Source organism: Papaver somniferum, chromosome 9, assembly GCF_003573695.1.
Source record: "Papaver somniferum cultivar HN1 chromosome 9, ASM357369v1, whole genome shotgun sequence".
In the NCBI taxonomy this organism is placed as follows: Eukaryota; Viridiplantae; Streptophyta; class Magnoliopsida; order Ranunculales; family Papaveraceae; genus Papaver; species Papaver somniferum.
The window spans coordinates 24,035,165-24,051,192 of NC_039366.1; the positions used below are offsets into that span (position 1 = coordinate 24,035,165).

At 37.6% G+C, this 16,028-nt stretch overlaps 3 protein-coding genes and 1 non-coding gene across 4 annotated transcripts; all 4 read right to left on the bottom strand.

The window, feature by feature from the left end:
- Positions 1-1,788: 1,788 nt before the first annotated feature.
- On the bottom strand, positions 1,789-7,270 carry LOC113309593 (4-hydroxy-3-methylbut-2-en-1-yl diphosphate synthase (ferredoxin), chloroplastic-like). Its single transcript, XM_026558044.1, has 20 exons — positions 7,111-7,270; positions 6,730-7,004; positions 6,466-6,623; positions 6,229-6,335; positions 6,005-6,105; positions 5,855-5,931; positions 5,215-5,334; positions 4,897-5,127; positions 4,602-4,718; positions 4,440-4,514; positions 4,275-4,352; positions 3,674-3,733; positions 3,520-3,582; positions 3,253-3,397; positions 3,033-3,171; positions 2,858-2,935; positions 2,607-2,766; positions 2,409-2,507; positions 2,203-2,307; positions 1,789-2,124 (listed from the first exon to the last, which is right to left on the bottom strand). The coding sequence occupies exons 2-20, from the start codon at positions 6,944-6,946 to the stop codon at positions 2,023-2,025; spliced, it is 2,232 nt and encodes a 743-aa protein (XP_026413829.1). The 5' UTR covers positions 6,947-7,004; positions 7,111-7,270; the 3' UTR covers positions 1,789-2,022.
- A 452-nt stretch (positions 7,271-7,722) lies between these two features.
- LOC113308520 (tyrosine-specific transport protein-like) lies at positions 7,723-10,166 on the bottom strand. The gene is made up of 8 exons (XM_026556974.1): positions 10,018-10,166; positions 9,694-9,943; positions 9,216-9,606; positions 8,997-9,134; positions 8,749-8,908; positions 8,463-8,622; positions 8,175-8,354; positions 7,723-8,080 (listed from the first exon to the last, which is right to left on the bottom strand). The coding sequence occupies exons 1-8, from the start codon at positions 10,131-10,133 to the stop codon at positions 7,844-7,846; spliced, it is 1,632 nt and encodes a 543-aa protein (XP_026412759.1). The 5' UTR covers positions 10,134-10,166; the 3' UTR covers positions 7,723-7,843.
- A 244-nt stretch (positions 10,167-10,410) lies between these two features.
- On the bottom strand, positions 10,411-14,417 carry LOC113314361 (ruvB-like protein 1). The gene is made up of 12 exons (XM_026563157.1): positions 14,258-14,417; positions 13,800-13,988; positions 13,412-13,543; positions 13,181-13,330; positions 12,846-13,001; positions 11,996-12,130; positions 11,809-11,874; positions 11,608-11,714; positions 11,401-11,500; positions 11,226-11,317; positions 10,954-11,023; positions 10,411-10,851 (listed from the first exon to the last, which is right to left on the bottom strand). Exons 1-12 carry the CDS (start codon positions 14,336-14,338, stop codon positions 10,762-10,764), a joined length of 1,368 nt encoding a protein of 455 aa, XP_026418942.1. The 5' UTR covers positions 14,339-14,417; the 3' UTR covers positions 10,411-10,761.
- Positions 12,605-12,715, bottom strand: LOC113314654. The gene has a single exon (XR_003342536.1). It is a non-coding gene; the product is annotated as a small nucleolar RNA snoR100 (small nucleolar RNA).
- Positions 14,418-16,028: the final 1,611 nt, after the last annotated feature.

Genomic DNA, 16,028 nt, shown 5'->3' on the forward strand with positions numbered 1-16,028 from the left:
TTAAAATTTTAAGAAGAATTAATATGGGTAGAATTGGAAAGATTTTATTCTCTATGGTATTTCTTAATCTCCGTGAAAAACTCTACAACGTCAAGTAAAACGGAACGGAGGGAGTATAAGAGTTTGTGTACTTCTGCTAATACTAGAACTAGGAAGGTTTGCAAACCTCTGACAGTTCCGAAGTCAGGCACAAGTGTTTGCAAACCTTGGAAGTTTGGGAAAGTCAGGACACAAGGGTTTGCAAACCTTGGCACTTCGTGAAAGTCAGATGGTATAGATTTGCAAAACGGGTTTTCAAATCTATACATTTCAGGAATCAGACTCTTTTTGGTAAAATATACAAGTATGTTTACCTATCGCCAAGCAGTTATTTTTCTCATATAATTAATTTGAAACATTCCCAATAGCCTTGGACAACATACATTGTTGCTTGGGAAATTTCCAAATGATCAACTTGATACAAAAATAGCTTGTGAACAATAATTGTTCTAACTAAGATTGCTAAGGATCTACGAACATCCATTGTTTGAATCATCTTTCAAGAGTATAACCAAGACAAGCTTGAACTCGCAATTTGTTCTTTGCAAACTAAAATCATATGACATGGTCTCATAAGATAAAATGATACATTTCGTGAGTAAATAGGATTTGTGAGTCTTCACATACCTCTTTGTTGATGAAGTTGTCGCAAATGTCTTCGTTTGTTCTCCAATCTTCAATCTTCGAAGGTTATTCAGTGATGTCTAATACTCAGCTACTGTGATGTAATCCTAGTTCGTGACTTGACCTTAATAGACTAGAAATCAAGATACAGTTTTGCAAATCTGACATTGACAATAAGCTTGAGATAACAAAACTTGTGAGTTCGACGAAGCGATGCTCTAACAACACTTTATACTCGAACCGCAACAACTATCTTCCTATTTAGGAACAATACTAGCCTTTTTTGGACGGAAAAAGTGAAAATAACGGTACTTTGGGAAGGTTTTAAAAAGTGATGATATTTTAGTATGTTAATTTTTAGAATAGTGGTATATTGAAAAATCCCCCAAAGTAACAAAAACATAAAATTTTTTTACGAAATTAGACCATTCCTTTATGTACTTATTTCTTGTTTCTCCATCAAAAAAGTTTCATCGATCAAGAAAAAAACTAGTGCCAATGGTGTCACATTAAGATTGGTATGCAACAATTTACCGAGAAATATAATGAATAGAGTACTGAAGAAAAAATCTTAATCAAGTGTACAATACATTTTGAATATTGAGGTTACATGGACTTACCGAGAAATTTCCAGCAGAGGCTCTGAGTCTGCTGGAAACAGCAACTTGGGCAAATAGCATCGACCTAAAGAACTTCTGGGTGGAAGGTGATTGCAAGAGGTTGATTTATTATGCTCAAGGCAAGCAAAGTAACATTTTTTGGAGTAACCAACGATTAGTCGCAGAAGCAGTGAAAGTTCCGAGGACTTGTGAATTTTTTTTGGGTTTTCTGTTTAAGAATAGGGAAGGCAATGAAGTTGCAGACACTCTAGCAAAAAAAACGCGCAAACGGGGTATACATAAACAACAATGGTTGATAATGCCGCATTTCCTAATTTCTGTTTTCTCGAAGGATGTATGTTTTTCAAATTCAGTTTTTAATTCTAGCTTTCTAATTTGGGGTAACAATTTGTTGGTAGACACCAATATCTCTACCCAGTTAGAAGAGATAAGGGAAACCAACCGTTTGGAAAACCCAGTGTAACTTATTTTTGTTTCAATGCAAGTAATTTTCAAAAAAAAAAAATGAGGTTACATGTGATTTCCTATATTTTTGATGATTTCCTATATTTTTGATCGAAACAGTATTATAAGTTTGTAATAATACCGATTTGTATAACAAGCGGCTGCACTAGCCTTGATTTTCTTGCTGGCTATATATTGGAGTTTGTTTGGGTTGCTTCTAGTAATACAAACACTAATATGCACTGGTAATGAATGAGAAAGTTAAACTGCCCGAATTATCTGGTCTGGTCTAACTTTACTCTTCTGCCGGTGGATCTACCCAACGGTCATGCTCTTTTATCAGCTGGATCAAGGCGTCGGTTGCATGTTCCATCTGGATTCCTCGCTTCACCACCGTCTGCAAACAACAACATTGATTCAGTTAAAAACAAAAATTATTAGATTCTGTGGGTGAGAATCTGAAGTGCCATTTTACCTTTCCAACATATAGATCAATCTTTCCAGGAGAACCTCCAACATAACCAAAATCTGCATCAGCCATCTCTCCAGGTCCATTCACGATGCAACCCATGATTGCTATCTGCAACAAAGAAGAGGTCCCATTTTAGATTTCACCAGACATGATGAACGGCTGCTTGAAGTTTTTGATGATCACCAAAGAAAAAAGTCATTGAGGATTACCGAAACTCCAGGCAAATGTGATGTCTTTTCTCTAATTTCAGCACTTATCTCTTGAAGGTCAAATAATGTTCTGCCACATGATGGGCATGAAACATACTCCTACAAATATTTAAGCACCAGTAACAAAGTTAAGCGAAAGAAGTTTCAGCTTGGCCATTGGTTAGATAAAAAAAAGTCATATATAAAGGATATTTTTACCGTCTTTGTGTTCCGCATTCTGCAACCTTGCAATAAGTTGAAGGATGTATTCCTGAGGAAGTCGAAATCCTGCCCTGGTGCTTCTAGTAAAAGTCCATCTCCAAGACCATCGACTAAGAGGGCTCCTACGTTGCTACCAGCACCGATTACTAAGTCATCTCTGCATACGAACGAAAGGTGGATAATTTATAGGTGAGCAACTCTTCATACATTTCGTGCTAATTAGCTAGTTATGCTTATACCGCACTCACTTGTGAATCCCGTTCGAGAACTGCATGTGGTGGATTACAGGGACATCTAGTGCATTTTCGCCTAAATACTCAAATAATCTGCAGCCAGATAACTGTATTTATCAAATCTGAAAATGAGAGAGAAGGAAGAAAATCAGAATCTTCTAGACACAATCATTATCGCTCTAAACATCACCTCCTTGCTGCATGTACTCTGCTAATTTTATCTTCGGTGTATGGTAGATCATGTAAGAGCATTGTAGCATCAACATCTTTGAGAACGTGGAGATCCTCAAAGGATTCATCACCACGAACAGATACAGCCAAGCGTGTGCCTACAAGATCACAAGGAAACCTGTATTAACAGTATGTTTTAGAAAATTAATATCTTAGGGGAAAAAAATTAAAGGTGGTACCTTCTGGCAAAAGCTTGTGAGCTCCAGATGACAATTCCTTGAGGTCTACAAGCACAATGGCATTGGGCAAAGGTTTGGTTAACTGTTCTGACAAAGGAGTTAAAACCCCCATACTTATGTCGATTAATCTTTTCAGAGCCAGCCGCTGTCATCACATAAATGAGAATTTTCAGCCATCTTTTATGTTTTCCACTATTTATATACTATTGAAGTAAGAAACTATACAACACAACACATGCAAATGTGTCCGCTATAAATTGGCCTTACAGCATCTCTATCTTCTACTGGCGGAAGCTCTCTGAGAAGGATAGAATCCACTGTTGCCAGATCCTGTTGCACACATCAAAAATTTAATGTACTTAAGTGTCAACGTTCATAACTAAATGCAAATATTACTTTAAAAAATTAAAAATATGAGTACCTTAAACGGCATGCCAACTGCAAGCTTTGCAGCAAGCGATCTGTAAAGGAGTTCAGGTGCCTGACAAAGAAGCATATTACATAAGCATGATATGTCAAACTAAATGGAAGTAACTATGTGAATAAAGTTCCGATGTCAGTGTGAGATGTTTCACAAAATAGCCGTTGAGGATAACACAACTACTAGATTTCATGAATTAGTATAATCATTAAAACCCGTATACATGGGATAATAGGAATTATATATTTATGATATATTCCATGTCTACCGTGTATACATGTCATTTGGCTTCTGCCTTCATATCAGCCAGAGGTAAGTCAACTGCTTTCAGGATAAGTTGGGAAAACCCTTAAACAACATTTTAGGTTATGTGTTTTGCTCTGTTGAGGTACAAGCCAGCTCCTGGCCTGGTATAGGCATGCCTTTATTAGGTGGTTATTCGTAATACCCAAACAAAAAAAATCAATTACAAACTGTAGTGGACTGAGATAAATTCAAATTGTTGGGTCATAAACAAGAGAATAATAACAAATTCCACAAGTCTGAAAAGATCGAAAAAGAGGTAAACAGGCATATGACAGGTAAAGCAGTTAAGGTGTACCTTTAATTGATCCAGGGACACGGACATAAGAACGGAACCATCACGATGCAGAGCTCCTCTATAGTCAACATCTTCTCCCTGTATGTAAGAGGAAGTGTTAGTTTAAGTTCAGAAATATGTCAAAAGAGGAAGGAAGCCCATCCATCGAAATTGCAAAAAACTAACCTCTTTCTGCAACGGCAATTGACCAGTTCTACGTTGGAAGTCGAAATAATGTCTGTGCTTCTCTTCAAATGGTGCCTGGAAGGTCAACAGCAGAAGTTAACAAGCTGCAGAAAAAGAATAGGATCAAGATATGAAGTGTATTAAGGACAACAAGAAACTAACCATCCCTTTCTGAAGATCTGATGCTCTCATACCAAGGTTCGCCAGTCTCTTGCAAGGGTCTATCTCTTCCTCTGGTGCTTCTGTGAGGGAAACCCTGATTGTATCTCCCAGACCATCCTGTAAATGAAACAGAGTCCATTAATCGTCGATTCTGCCTAGAATACTATCAGTTTATATCCTTGGAAAACATTTTGTGTTTAACATAACAAAAATGATCTGCGATACCCAAAAAGGTTACTATATGAATAATGTTCTGCAAGAAAAATAATAATATCTTACGAAAGCATATGAGTACCTGAAGAAGGGTTCCAATACCAATTGCAGATTTCATCCGTCCATCTTCACCTTCACCAGCTTCGGTAACTCCCAAGTGCAAAGGATAATCCCATCCAGCAACATACATTTCAGCTACAAGTAGACGGTATGCTTGAACCATGATAACAGGATTACTTGCTTTCATAGAGAAGACAAAGTTGTGGTAATCCAACTTCCGGCAGATTCTGGCGAATTCAAATGCGGATTCAACCTGTTTCAAAGTCAACCAAAATGATATACGATAACCAAAAAGTGCAATGACATCGTACAGCATGAGAGAGTATAGTTCTTCGCCTACCATTCCCCTTGGTGAATCACCATAGTAGCTCATGATACGATCAGAAAGACTTCCATGGTTAGTTCCAATTCGCATTGCCCTTCCATATTTCTTGCACTTTTCAACTAGAGGAGTGAACACCTGATGTTGTGACAAGAAAAATCTCAATGTCATAAAACTAGTAAGGTTTAGAAGAAAATAACAGCAAAAGCTAATATTTCTCTCAGCCGCATTCATGGATACAAAATTCATCTTTAAGCCACTTAATCTTCGGTAGATGGTAACCTATATGGCCTTTCAAGTTGGCGCCTTCACAGACTATGAGAGACTAGGGATAAATGACACAGAAAGGGCTTTCATCTTGTTTAGCCAATTGAAACGCATCATTGAATGGTAAATTATTTGTAACGTCGTATATATAGGTAAAAATGAAGTCCAGAACCTCAATTAGCTAAAAGAATTTGTAGTTGTCGACTGACATATAGACTTTTATACACGTTTTGCATGCATCCCCATGAAAATCTTCAGGCAAATCACAGTATCTTATGCATCGTTTAGGCCAATATTTAACATACCTAAGTGTAAGCAATAAATGTAAGGTGTGAGGGAACTTAACCTAATACTAATAGGATAACTACCGTAAGGAATGAGTTAAACTAACCTGCTCAATGTGCTCAAGCTCCTGCTGGTAGTCATCCTCTGTGTATTCTAACTGCACAAACTGGGCCCTTCTATCAGCTGTATACAAATATCTCAGCAACTATGTCTGTAATCTATATAAAATGCAATAGAAATGAAGTGAACTAGTTACCAAAATTGCCAGGGTTGACACGAATTTTGTCAAAACATTCAGCAACTCGCAATGCAATAGGAGGAGCAAAATGAATGTCCGCCACCAAAGGAATGTTATAACTGCATAAAAAGAAAAAATGTAACACGGGGATACATGAGTGTTTCATATGGAAATGGTCACCATATTTATGGAAAGCACTCATTACACAGCGACCCTTAGTCATTTCAAGTTATCAGATGTACTTTTTCTGGACAAGCGTGTTTTTTATATCAAAGCAAGCATCCGCTTCTTTCTTTCCTTGAACTGTAATCCGAACAATATCTGCGCCTTTATCAGCTATTCTCATTACCTAATAACATTAGTTCTAAATCATCAGGAACCTCAAAGAATATGCAGTAAAATCATAAACAATGCCATCCTAAAGCCAAAAACTAATGTAAATTACAACATGAATTCAAGATCAAGTGTAATAAATTGACCTGTTCCACTGTGCCGGCAACATCCTTAGTGTCAGTTGTAGTCATAGTCTGAATCCTAATTGGATGATCACTACCAAGAGCCACGTTTCCTACCATCACAGTACACGTTTTCCTCCTTATAGTCTTATAAGTAGATTCACAGTACTTCTGCCTAGGAACTACACACAAAATTAAAACAAAATCAATCAGAAAATATCACTACAACATACAAACAATTCTCCTTCCAATTACAACGCAAAACCGAAAAATTGGCCAAATCATTACCTAAGAGAGGACTTCCTTCAGAAGCAGGTTGGAGCTGAGCAACATCATAACCATCAGAACTTGAATTCCTAATTACAGACACATTCTTTCCTCTAAGGGACTTATTAATCCTCTGCAAATTAGAAACTTTCACAAAATCCACACTTTTTGCAAAACTCAAAGCATTATCTTTACTCATCAACCCAGTAAATGAAGTTGGAACAACAGTAGAAGCCATTTCTTGCCCCAAAAAAGAAACCCTTTCTCCAAACTCCCTCACAATCCAAAACCCACCCCTAAAAATCCAAAAATTAAATAAATCCAAGTTCAGATAATCTATGAGCTGTACATATTAAAATTCATAACAAAATCACAAAATTTAAAAGAAATTAAATTACTTACTTGAAATTATCAAAATTGAGTCATCATTAATCCCCAAAAAAGGTCTAGTTAGAGTGTGAGAAATGACAAAGGAATAGTCTAGATGGAAAGGGAATTAGTGGTGGAAGGAAATTTGTTAACAGCCTTGTTGTGAAGAGTGTGTTTTGTACGTTTGTTTGGTCATGAAATTCAAAGTCATCTTTTCGGTACGGTTTATGTAACAAGATTTTGTTGGCTTTAACTGTAAAAACTGGTTAATGGGGTGTCTAAATTTGGAAATTTATCGATGAAAATCGCATCTTATGGGACAATGGATAACGATATTCCCTCCAGTAAACGACTGAACTGATATAGAGTAGTAGAGAAAGACATTGGAGTTTGATGGCGTTAAGGGGTGGCCAACTTGGTATGGATAGCTTGGAGGCGTTAAGGGGTAACCAAATTGTGATGGCATATAGATATTCTGGAATTTCATTATTGCAAATTGCAATGCCTTCTGGTTAGGTGCAGAGTTGGATTGCAATGCAACACAGATAAAGGAAGCCGTGCACATAGAATTTGGATGAATGAGGTTGCCATAATGATACTTATCTGTCAGACCTCATAGTTCCTTATCTGCTTAAAGAACTGGCGAACAAAGATCAATTTGTTGACGACATAAACAAATTTATGATTTAGAACATTCTGTTACTGTCTGTACAAAAATATACATTTACAAGCACATAGTAGTTGCATATCCACTTGAAAATATTGGCTAAGGATGCAACTTTGAAAGGTCTTCCAGGATTTGATCTATCACTATTCCACCAGAAATCAGCCCCACACCAATCCAGGCAGGCTTCATAGACAGTAGTGACACTGATCCATCATTTTCCGCCTCGTTGTTTTGGTCGACGTTGTTAACTACAGCTTTGTTCGATGATCTTGTATGCATTACCCATGCCATTACTGGAGGAAGAACTCCGTATAATGTTGTCATACAATAACCTCCCTACATAAAAATCAATATACACATTGAAGTACTAGAAACAACCACAAGTACAATTATACCCAAAACTAATGTTGCAATATGCAAAATTTCTTACAGCAATGTCAGTGGCGACTGAGAATGCATCTGGAACTGCGGTTGATATGAATAAAGATGGAGCAACAACCAATGTTGTTGCAGTAAAGCCAAGTTTGTTTGCTAGCCACCATTTCTTTGGGTCAAATAACTTGCTCTTAACATTGCTTGAAACTCTTGGTTCAAAATTTTCTTCCAACTTCTGTTAACAGATAAAGAAACATCGTGTAAATAAGAGAACATCGGGTCAATAGCAATTAGAGAGAAGATTAGACATATATGGTGATAGGGAGAGGGTTAGAAAAGTTACTAGTGGTTGAGCTGATGATGAAGTATAAGAATTTTTGGCGAAATTGTCGAGTTGTTCAACAAAAAACTGTGAGAACCCCAAAAGTGTACCAATTAAGGATGTTCCAACTGCTAGAAGTGAAAATGTCTCCACCATAACTGAAATCCCACTCCATTCCACCCTACAAACACAACAGCATTTTTTAAAGACTTGAACAAAAAAATTCTATCCCGTAGCAAGAAATTTGCAACCATTATTAGAGGATACTGAGATGTGGAAATGGGGACAAGTTTTATCACTTAAGTACCTTGTGAGCAACTCCACTGGATCAATAACAAGATCAGCATGAGCTGAAAGGCCTAATGTAACTGCATCCCAAACAAGTAATGTGAAGAGCGGGACTAAGCTACCAATTATGAATGATGTCCTTATTCGTGCGAGGTCACCATCAAGATATGCACAAATAACTGCAAAGTTTTGTGCAGCATAAGCTATCATCACTAAAGCAAAACAAAGTAACAAAATTGAGTCCCAACTGACAGTTTGAAATTTTACCTGGTAATAGATCATGATAAACCAAAGAAAATATGATGACAGGTATCGTTGCTGGGATGTTCCCCCAATTGCTCGAACCATCTAAACCTGTCCATCCTCCATATAGAACAACCGACGCCTCAATTGCAAGTAGTATTCCTGCAACATCAGTTCTTTAGTTTGTCAATTCAGGTGGGATATCTTTGCAAGCGAACTCATATGTTCAAAGTTTAAACTGACCTATCATAGTAGCTGTCAACCATTGGTTGACGTTGTCAGTGATCCGTGTTCCTCCAACAGAGATTAGAATTGTAAAGAAAACGGTGAAAAAGAAGCCAGAAACGGAAGATGGAAGGTTAATCAAATTGTGGATGATTGCTCCGGACTTGGATGAATACGCAACCATGGTTGTGTAACCCAAGAAGAGGTAATTGACAGTAACTAAGTTACCACCCCACACTCCAAGTGTCTCTTGGGCCATTGTCCTAATGGAAATTACCTCCAGTTCATCATTTTCTATCTTCTTCTGCTTCTTCTTCAACAAACCAACATTAATTTCCGCGAGCAGGAGTGCTTCAGTCAGGAGAAAACCCCAACACAGTATCATACATACTGAACTTGGCACGAATCCCTGCATTGGAAATAGAAAGAACAAAACATCATGTATCTACAGAGCTTTTATCTATACATGAACATGTTAGAAGGGGAAAAGACTTACTGCAGGGGAAGTCTTTCTTGGCAGTTCAAGAATACCAGAGCCGATGCTGGTTCCAATAATTAGAGCTACTGCACCAACTATGCTCCCATTTTTCTTCTTGTTCTTTGTTGATCCATCAAGGACAACGTCTGTGACTTTCGCTGTGTTCTTGGAAGCTCTTAGTAAGAAGGCCTTCCTATTCAATCTCAACGATGAGATCTTCCTTCGATTTAAACCATAAGTAGTAGTAGTGCAGCAGCTACAGTAATCACTGTAAGAGACAATTGCAAGACATCAGAGCAGAAAGCTAATCACACACTAGAAATGTTTCAAGATGAATCTTACATGTTACTGGTTCTGAGGATTATTGCACGTTTTCTGCTGTGATTTGGAACCAAAAATATCCCAAATTCACCTTCACAACCACGTGAGTAGGACATGATCAGATTCTTCATTTCCATTTCAGTAGAGAAAGAAAGAGAATCAAATGCCTGGCTGTGATTCTCTAAAGAGTACTGAAATACTCCCAAATATCTTGGCAATGGTCCCCATATTAGTAGTCTATGATTGGATTCCCAGTCAACAAACTTCAGTCAAGGAAATGATTTATGTATCACTGACTTGGGTGGTAAACATTGTTACCAGTTACCACAGTAACCTTCAAGAAAATTACTAACAAGAAACTGAATAGTATTGACAGAAGAGAGTGCGAGCAGCATTGATAAGAACAATTTCTGCTCAGGGGGCTAATCAAAAATATATTGTTTTTCAATTTTTTGAAGTTTTAACACTTTAATCATCCTTTTAGTTACACATACATATTTGTACCAAAAAATCTTAGTAGTCACTGCTGGAAACAATTCTAAAACTAATCACATCAACTAAAAGAAACCGCAGAAGAAAATAACATGAACAAAAAAATACTGGAACTCCCATTCAGCCGCAGGCTATAACCAACTGGAGCTGTCTTGCTAGTTACAAATTTAACCAGATAACTTTCTTGGTTGTTGTTTCTCCACATTATCTATCCCAAAACTTGCTGTCTCTTTCAGCTCCTCCGCCGAAAAAATAAAGTCAGTAGAAGATAGTCTATGTAATATATCTTTCCTGCTGCTCCTGTAGAAGCTTAGCTGAAGATTTTGCATCCAGGTATAGGGAACACACTTCCTCAAGATCAGCCTTCCAAAAAGAAAAGAAAAAAAAGTCAGGAACAGGTTAACAAAGGCCAAATATGTTTTAATAAAAGAGGCACAATGTATTATTTGGTGTAGTTGTGCATACCTTGCATATTCCATCACGACCATTCATTTTGGCCACGATGCTGGCAGGCGATAATAGCTGAACAGCATGCCTGAAGGAGGGACAAGACAAAAATCCATCAACCAACCCACAACAACTAATAACATATCTATAAGTGCGAAGCAAATTAAGTTCAGTCACATGCCAAAGTCAGGTATTGAGTCCAATGTCAGGTATCTGCACTAACTTTGCAAATTTAGAAGAAGTTCAGATGTTATCTCAGATTCTCAAGTGTATTGCCTATATTATCATACCTTAAGGATGCCTGCTGCCCAATCTCCCCGAGATAAGCTAAACTCTCTTCATCTACAACCAGTTCCTCCACCTGTGCCCGAATAGCTAAAATCTGGCAAGTAACAGAAAAGATTTGAGTAAAGAACTAACATTCTAATTTCTTTTAAGTTCGTACTCAAGTGATAAATCACAAACCTGTATCATGTCTGCAGGTCCATATGTTTCAGTTCGAATAATAACAAGCCGGTCTAAAAGATCAACAGGTATGCCATGTGGACTACTAATATCAGTTCCTCTGCAAATGAAAAACACAAAAGATCAGATTTGACATGACAATATAATGCACTTCTAGTAAGAGCAGAGAGTCCTCAGATTTCGAACTTAAGAACTAAACCATCTTACCTAACATTACATATTCCCCTATTTGTCGCAAAAATTACTATTGGGGACAATGAACTCTCCAATGCGCGGTTCATGTAGGAGAAGCATTCCATATCCAGCATGTGCACCTGCAACGTAAAAAAAATGTTAAACCATGAAAAAGAAAATCCACCATAAACTAGCAGACACACAAGAAGTTTAAATTAGAATTTGAGTACAGACCTCGTCAATAAATAGAACTCCAGGCACAAGTTCTGCCACTCCTTCATCAATGTAGCGATTAACAACCTATCAGGAACATTGAACTTTTTAGTTAAACCAGTCTCATTTTCATCCTCGGACTTGCCAAAGAAGCCACATTAGGTTGAGATCTCCTAAACGGTCACAGAGGAATGTTATGGATCTGTACCTTGTTTATTTCCTGTCGTAGCTTATCAGTGATCTCAGTTTTCCTTGGTTTCATCATCTGTCCCATTAGAGACAATATATCCTGTCCTCCTTGTGGTCGAGCATTTGCTGCATCAAGATCGTGGAGCGTTACATCCTGTAAGAATATTAGACTTATTAGAAAACAAAATATTTCAAGAAGACGATTAAAAAGTAAAGCTAAAACAGAGTGTAACACTGATTGTCTATCATTGTCATGTCAACCAAAATGCATAATAAGGTTAGTTCTAACTGTAGGTACACTTCCAGGCCCGCAAAATCAGAGCGAGTGCATCAGAGCAGCAGACATTAGATTTCTGTACACAGTACCATGCTTCCCTCATTATTTTTCCGGAGCAGCAGGCATACAGACTGACATACAACTTATACATGCCAATGCAAAAGCAAATCCAATTTCAGATCCTTCACTCAATCACTCTTTCCAAAGGCTTATATTAACAAAATGGTTCAGCGCGCATTTAGCTTGGCGACTATGTATTGTAGACAAGAAAATGCAGAACCAAATCTGGTCTCAAATCCTATACTCTTTCACAGAGGCATACAATTCACTAATTCCATAAACAAAAGACAACAATGTAGGTACATTTCCAGGCCCGCACAATCAGAGCCAGTAGCATCAAAAAAGGCAGACATTAGTACCATCTCGTTGATTTCTGTACACAGTACCATGCATCCCTCATTATTTTTCCGGAGCATCGGCTTAATTGAGCACAGGTTGACTACCTCAGTGCATAGCTGTATGAGGCTTTGCCATACATCCATGATGCTCGCAAAAAAAGAACATGGTAAATTACACGAAATTTAGAACTAACCTGGACTATCTCCTTCTTTTTATGGACCTCTCCTTTAGGAAGTGGAACGTACTCCTCTGCCTCGAGATCAAATTCTGTAGCAAAAGCATCACTTCTACCCACCCTTTTAACTGCTCCACTATTGGCCTCTATATATATAACATCTCCGACAGCAACCTGAATTGTAGAATTTGATAAAACATGTCATGTAAGAATTAATCTTGATGAAATCTACATCTCATCAAAGACTGTACTCTATGGATAAGTAATAGTTCATGAAAGCTGAAAGTACTTTGCTGAAACTTTTGATGTGGATACACAAAAATGACTGCAACGTAAGAATTAAACGCCATTACCTTTTCCTTAAGTAAAGCATCATAAATGGTTGGGTCCAGCTTTAATTGCTTAGTTCCTTTGACAGTTTTCAGCCCGATAATGACATGGCTAATACTCTTCCCATACCCACCAGTGATGCTCTCAGCTTCTTCCGGTGAGAGCTCAGTGACCTAAGACAACAGCACATAGTCTTATGATTATTTCACTTCACAAACAAACAATAGTCAAAGTCAAATGAACGAGTATCTTACCTCCCCTTCATAGACCTCCTTATTTTCCTTCATACGTAAACCAATAGCCCTCCGGAAATTTTCCATAAGAACCTCAGTTTTCTTTACTTCTGATGAATATACTTCTGATCCAACCATTGGGCAGAATGGAACCTACAACAAATAGAAATACAAAATTTCTGTAAAAGTTCATTACACATAGAACCCATCAAGTATCAACAACTAGAAATGCGAACCCTTTTCAGCATAACAAAAGAAGTTTTGACTATGCAACAGAGAATAAGAACCAAAATTCACAAAACAGTTAAACTTTCCAAGCGAAAATCCAAAATCTTAAGACAAGTGCTCAACCCAAATACAGAACAATGACAGAAAAAATGAATTACATATAGACAATTTCTGAAATTACCTTGCTTCCAAGCTCCTGAGATATCCCAAGAGCCAATGCTGTCTTTCCAGTACCAGGAGGTCCAGCAAGTAATAGAGCACGCCCCGCCATTTTCTTTTGCCTAATCATATCAACAACGAGACCAGCTGCTTCTCTTGCACCAATCTGACCTACAAACCCAGCAGCCATAGGAAGTGCATTCCCATTGGGCTACAAACAACAACAAATTACTCCATTTTCCTTTAGACAATCAGTTTCTTAAAACCCTAAAACCTTTTTTTTTTTTTAAGAATAACTATTCTTAAACCCTAAAAAAAAAAACATCAAGCTCAACTATAAATCAAACAATCTAACAAAATAAAGAAAACCCAGAGTAGGTAATCGAGAACAAACGAAGTTCAAAAACCCTGAACCCTAAAAAATTTAAGAGAAAGTAAAAGTGTTGAAAGAAGAGAGATGGAAGAGAAAATGGGGTATACCTCAAGACCAAGTCCTTTGATATGGGTATGAGTAGCTACTCTTTGTTTCTTTGTTGTTGATTGAACTTCTTCGATCTTCATCTCTCTTTCTTTCTCTAAATTTCCTTCCCTTCTCAAACAAAAACCTAGCAGACAAATAATGGTCTGGTGTCTACTTCAACACAGGAGAATGCCTATAGTGATACGGTGGATGTGTTCTATTGTAATATAATACGACGCTGTTTCCTTTGTTACTGTTGGAATCATCTCATCAACATCGGCGCCTGTAGCTCAGTGGATACAGCGTATGGTAATTTGCATTACCTCTCCTACAAAATTTAAATTAGCAAAACCTCCTCTGATTTTTATTTTTTTTGAAGTAATTTGCATTATTTTCCCTGTAAAGATTAGTAATTTGCATTACCTCTCTTACAAAAAACCACGTGTAAGTTTGTGCTGAGTCAACTAACTTGCAGGGGGGTAGTCCTCGAGTGATTTCGGGGGAGTTGAGTGTATTTTAAATCTCAGGGATTTTGAGAGAGTTTGAGAGAGTGTAGGGAGTTTGAGAGAGTTTTGTGTTTTTGAGTTCAGGGAGTTTGGGGGAGTGTAGGGAGTTTGAGAGAGTTTATTAGAGGGAGTTTGGGAGAGTTCACTCCTAACTCATTCTCTTTTAAGAAACAATAAACTCTTATTTGCAAATAACATTGATCTTTAATCAAAAGAAAAAAATAAATGAAAATGATCATATCTCTGTATCAATAGTATGTTATTTTGTGCAACGAGATAATTTTTTTTCCCTTCAATTTAACGGTCTCCATACAATTCTAACTCCCTTTGTTCACGAACATTTTCCCACATATCATCCGCTATACTCTTTTTCCATGCATTAGCTTCTTGACGTTGTTGTTCTTGAGTTTGTTGTGTCAAAATTTCATCGTCATTTACAAGCGTTGATGGATGGCTATCTTCCTCTTCCTCTTCCTCGACCGAAAACTCATCTGAACGACATTCTTTTCGTAAGAAGTTGTGTAGACCTGCACAAGCTGTCATTATCTCCGCTTGCACCTGATACGAAAATGGAGGTTGAGACTTAAAGATCAAGAAACGAGACTTCACAACACCGAAACACAGTTTCAGATTGTCCAATCTTTGCAGTACTAATATGATGAGTCCTAAAAAGTGCATATTTCAATATATTTTTCTTGGCATTTAACTCATCTTTTGTGCATTAATTCTACATTTTATCCCATATTCTGTATTTTCTTTGTTTTCAAGAATAAATATTTTTATTAACTAATTTTGCATTTTTAGGTAATAAATAAAGTTTGGATGAATAGCGGAGCAAAAAGAGCAGAAAAGTAGTGAAAAGTCGGGAGGAATTACACAAGGAAGCCGCGAAGAATGTTGTGCGCAAGACCAAAAGGCTAGAACTGGGCTTGAAGAGGAAGAATTGTCCTTAAAGAAGATATGGGCTTGGCATACCCAAGGCCCAAAACCCTCACCCAAATCCATTTCCTATATCCATACCCGTTTCCCTTTCTAGCCGTCAGATTGGATCATCTCAGCATCCTATGGTCGCTTCATCGTCGTGCATCGAAGTCTGAAGCTCCTGTCAAACACTACAGCACCTAACTCCATCTTGAGCCGTCAGTTTCGTTGTACTTCCGCATCCAACGGTCGCTCCTCGCTTCCTTCTGTCTCGCCGTTAGATCGATCCATCATCTTCCGCATCCAACGTCGCATCCTGGCTGTTCATCAACAATTGCTAAACCCGCTCAACACCCGAGTACCA

Excerpts from the sequence above, each read along its gene's own strand:
- LOC113309593 (XM_026558044.1), bottom strand. The coding sequence starts at position 6,946 with ATGGCTTCTACTGTTGTTCCAACTTCATTTACTGGGTTGATGAGTAAA. Across the intron at positions 4,353-4,439 it reads AATTGCCGTTGCAGAAAGAG|GGAGAAGATGTTGACTATAG; the intron begins GTTAGTTTTTTG and ends TCTTACATACAG. Across the intron at positions 2,508-2,606 it reads GAATGCGGAACACAAAGACG|GAGTATGTTTCATGCCCATC; the intron begins GTAAAAATATCC and ends AAATATTTGTAG.
- LOC113314361 (XM_026563157.1), bottom strand. The coding sequence starts at position 14,338 with ATGAAGATCGAAGAAGTTCAATCAACAACAAAGAAACAAAGAGTAGCT. Across the intron at positions 13,331-13,411 it reads AGGAGGTCTATGAAGGGGAG|GTCACTGAGCTCTCACCGGA; the intron begins GTAAGATACTCG and ends CTGTTGTCTTAG. Across the intron at positions 11,501-11,607 it reads AGGGGAATATGTAATGTTAG|AGGAACTGATATTAGTAGTC; the intron begins GTAAGATGGTTT and ends TTTCATTTGCAG.
- LOC113308520 (XM_026556974.1), bottom strand. The coding sequence starts at position 10,133 with ATGGAAATGAAGAATCTGATCATGTCCTACTCACGTGGTTGTGAAGGT. Across the intron at positions 8,909-8,996 it reads TTATCATGATCTATTACCAG|TTATTTGTGCATATCTTGAT; the intron begins GTAAAATTTCAA and ends AAAACTTTGCAG. Across the intron at positions 8,623-8,748 it reads CCAGTGGAGTTGCTCACAAG|GGTGGAATGGAGTGGGATTT; the intron begins GTACTTAAGTGA and ends TTGTGTTTGTAG.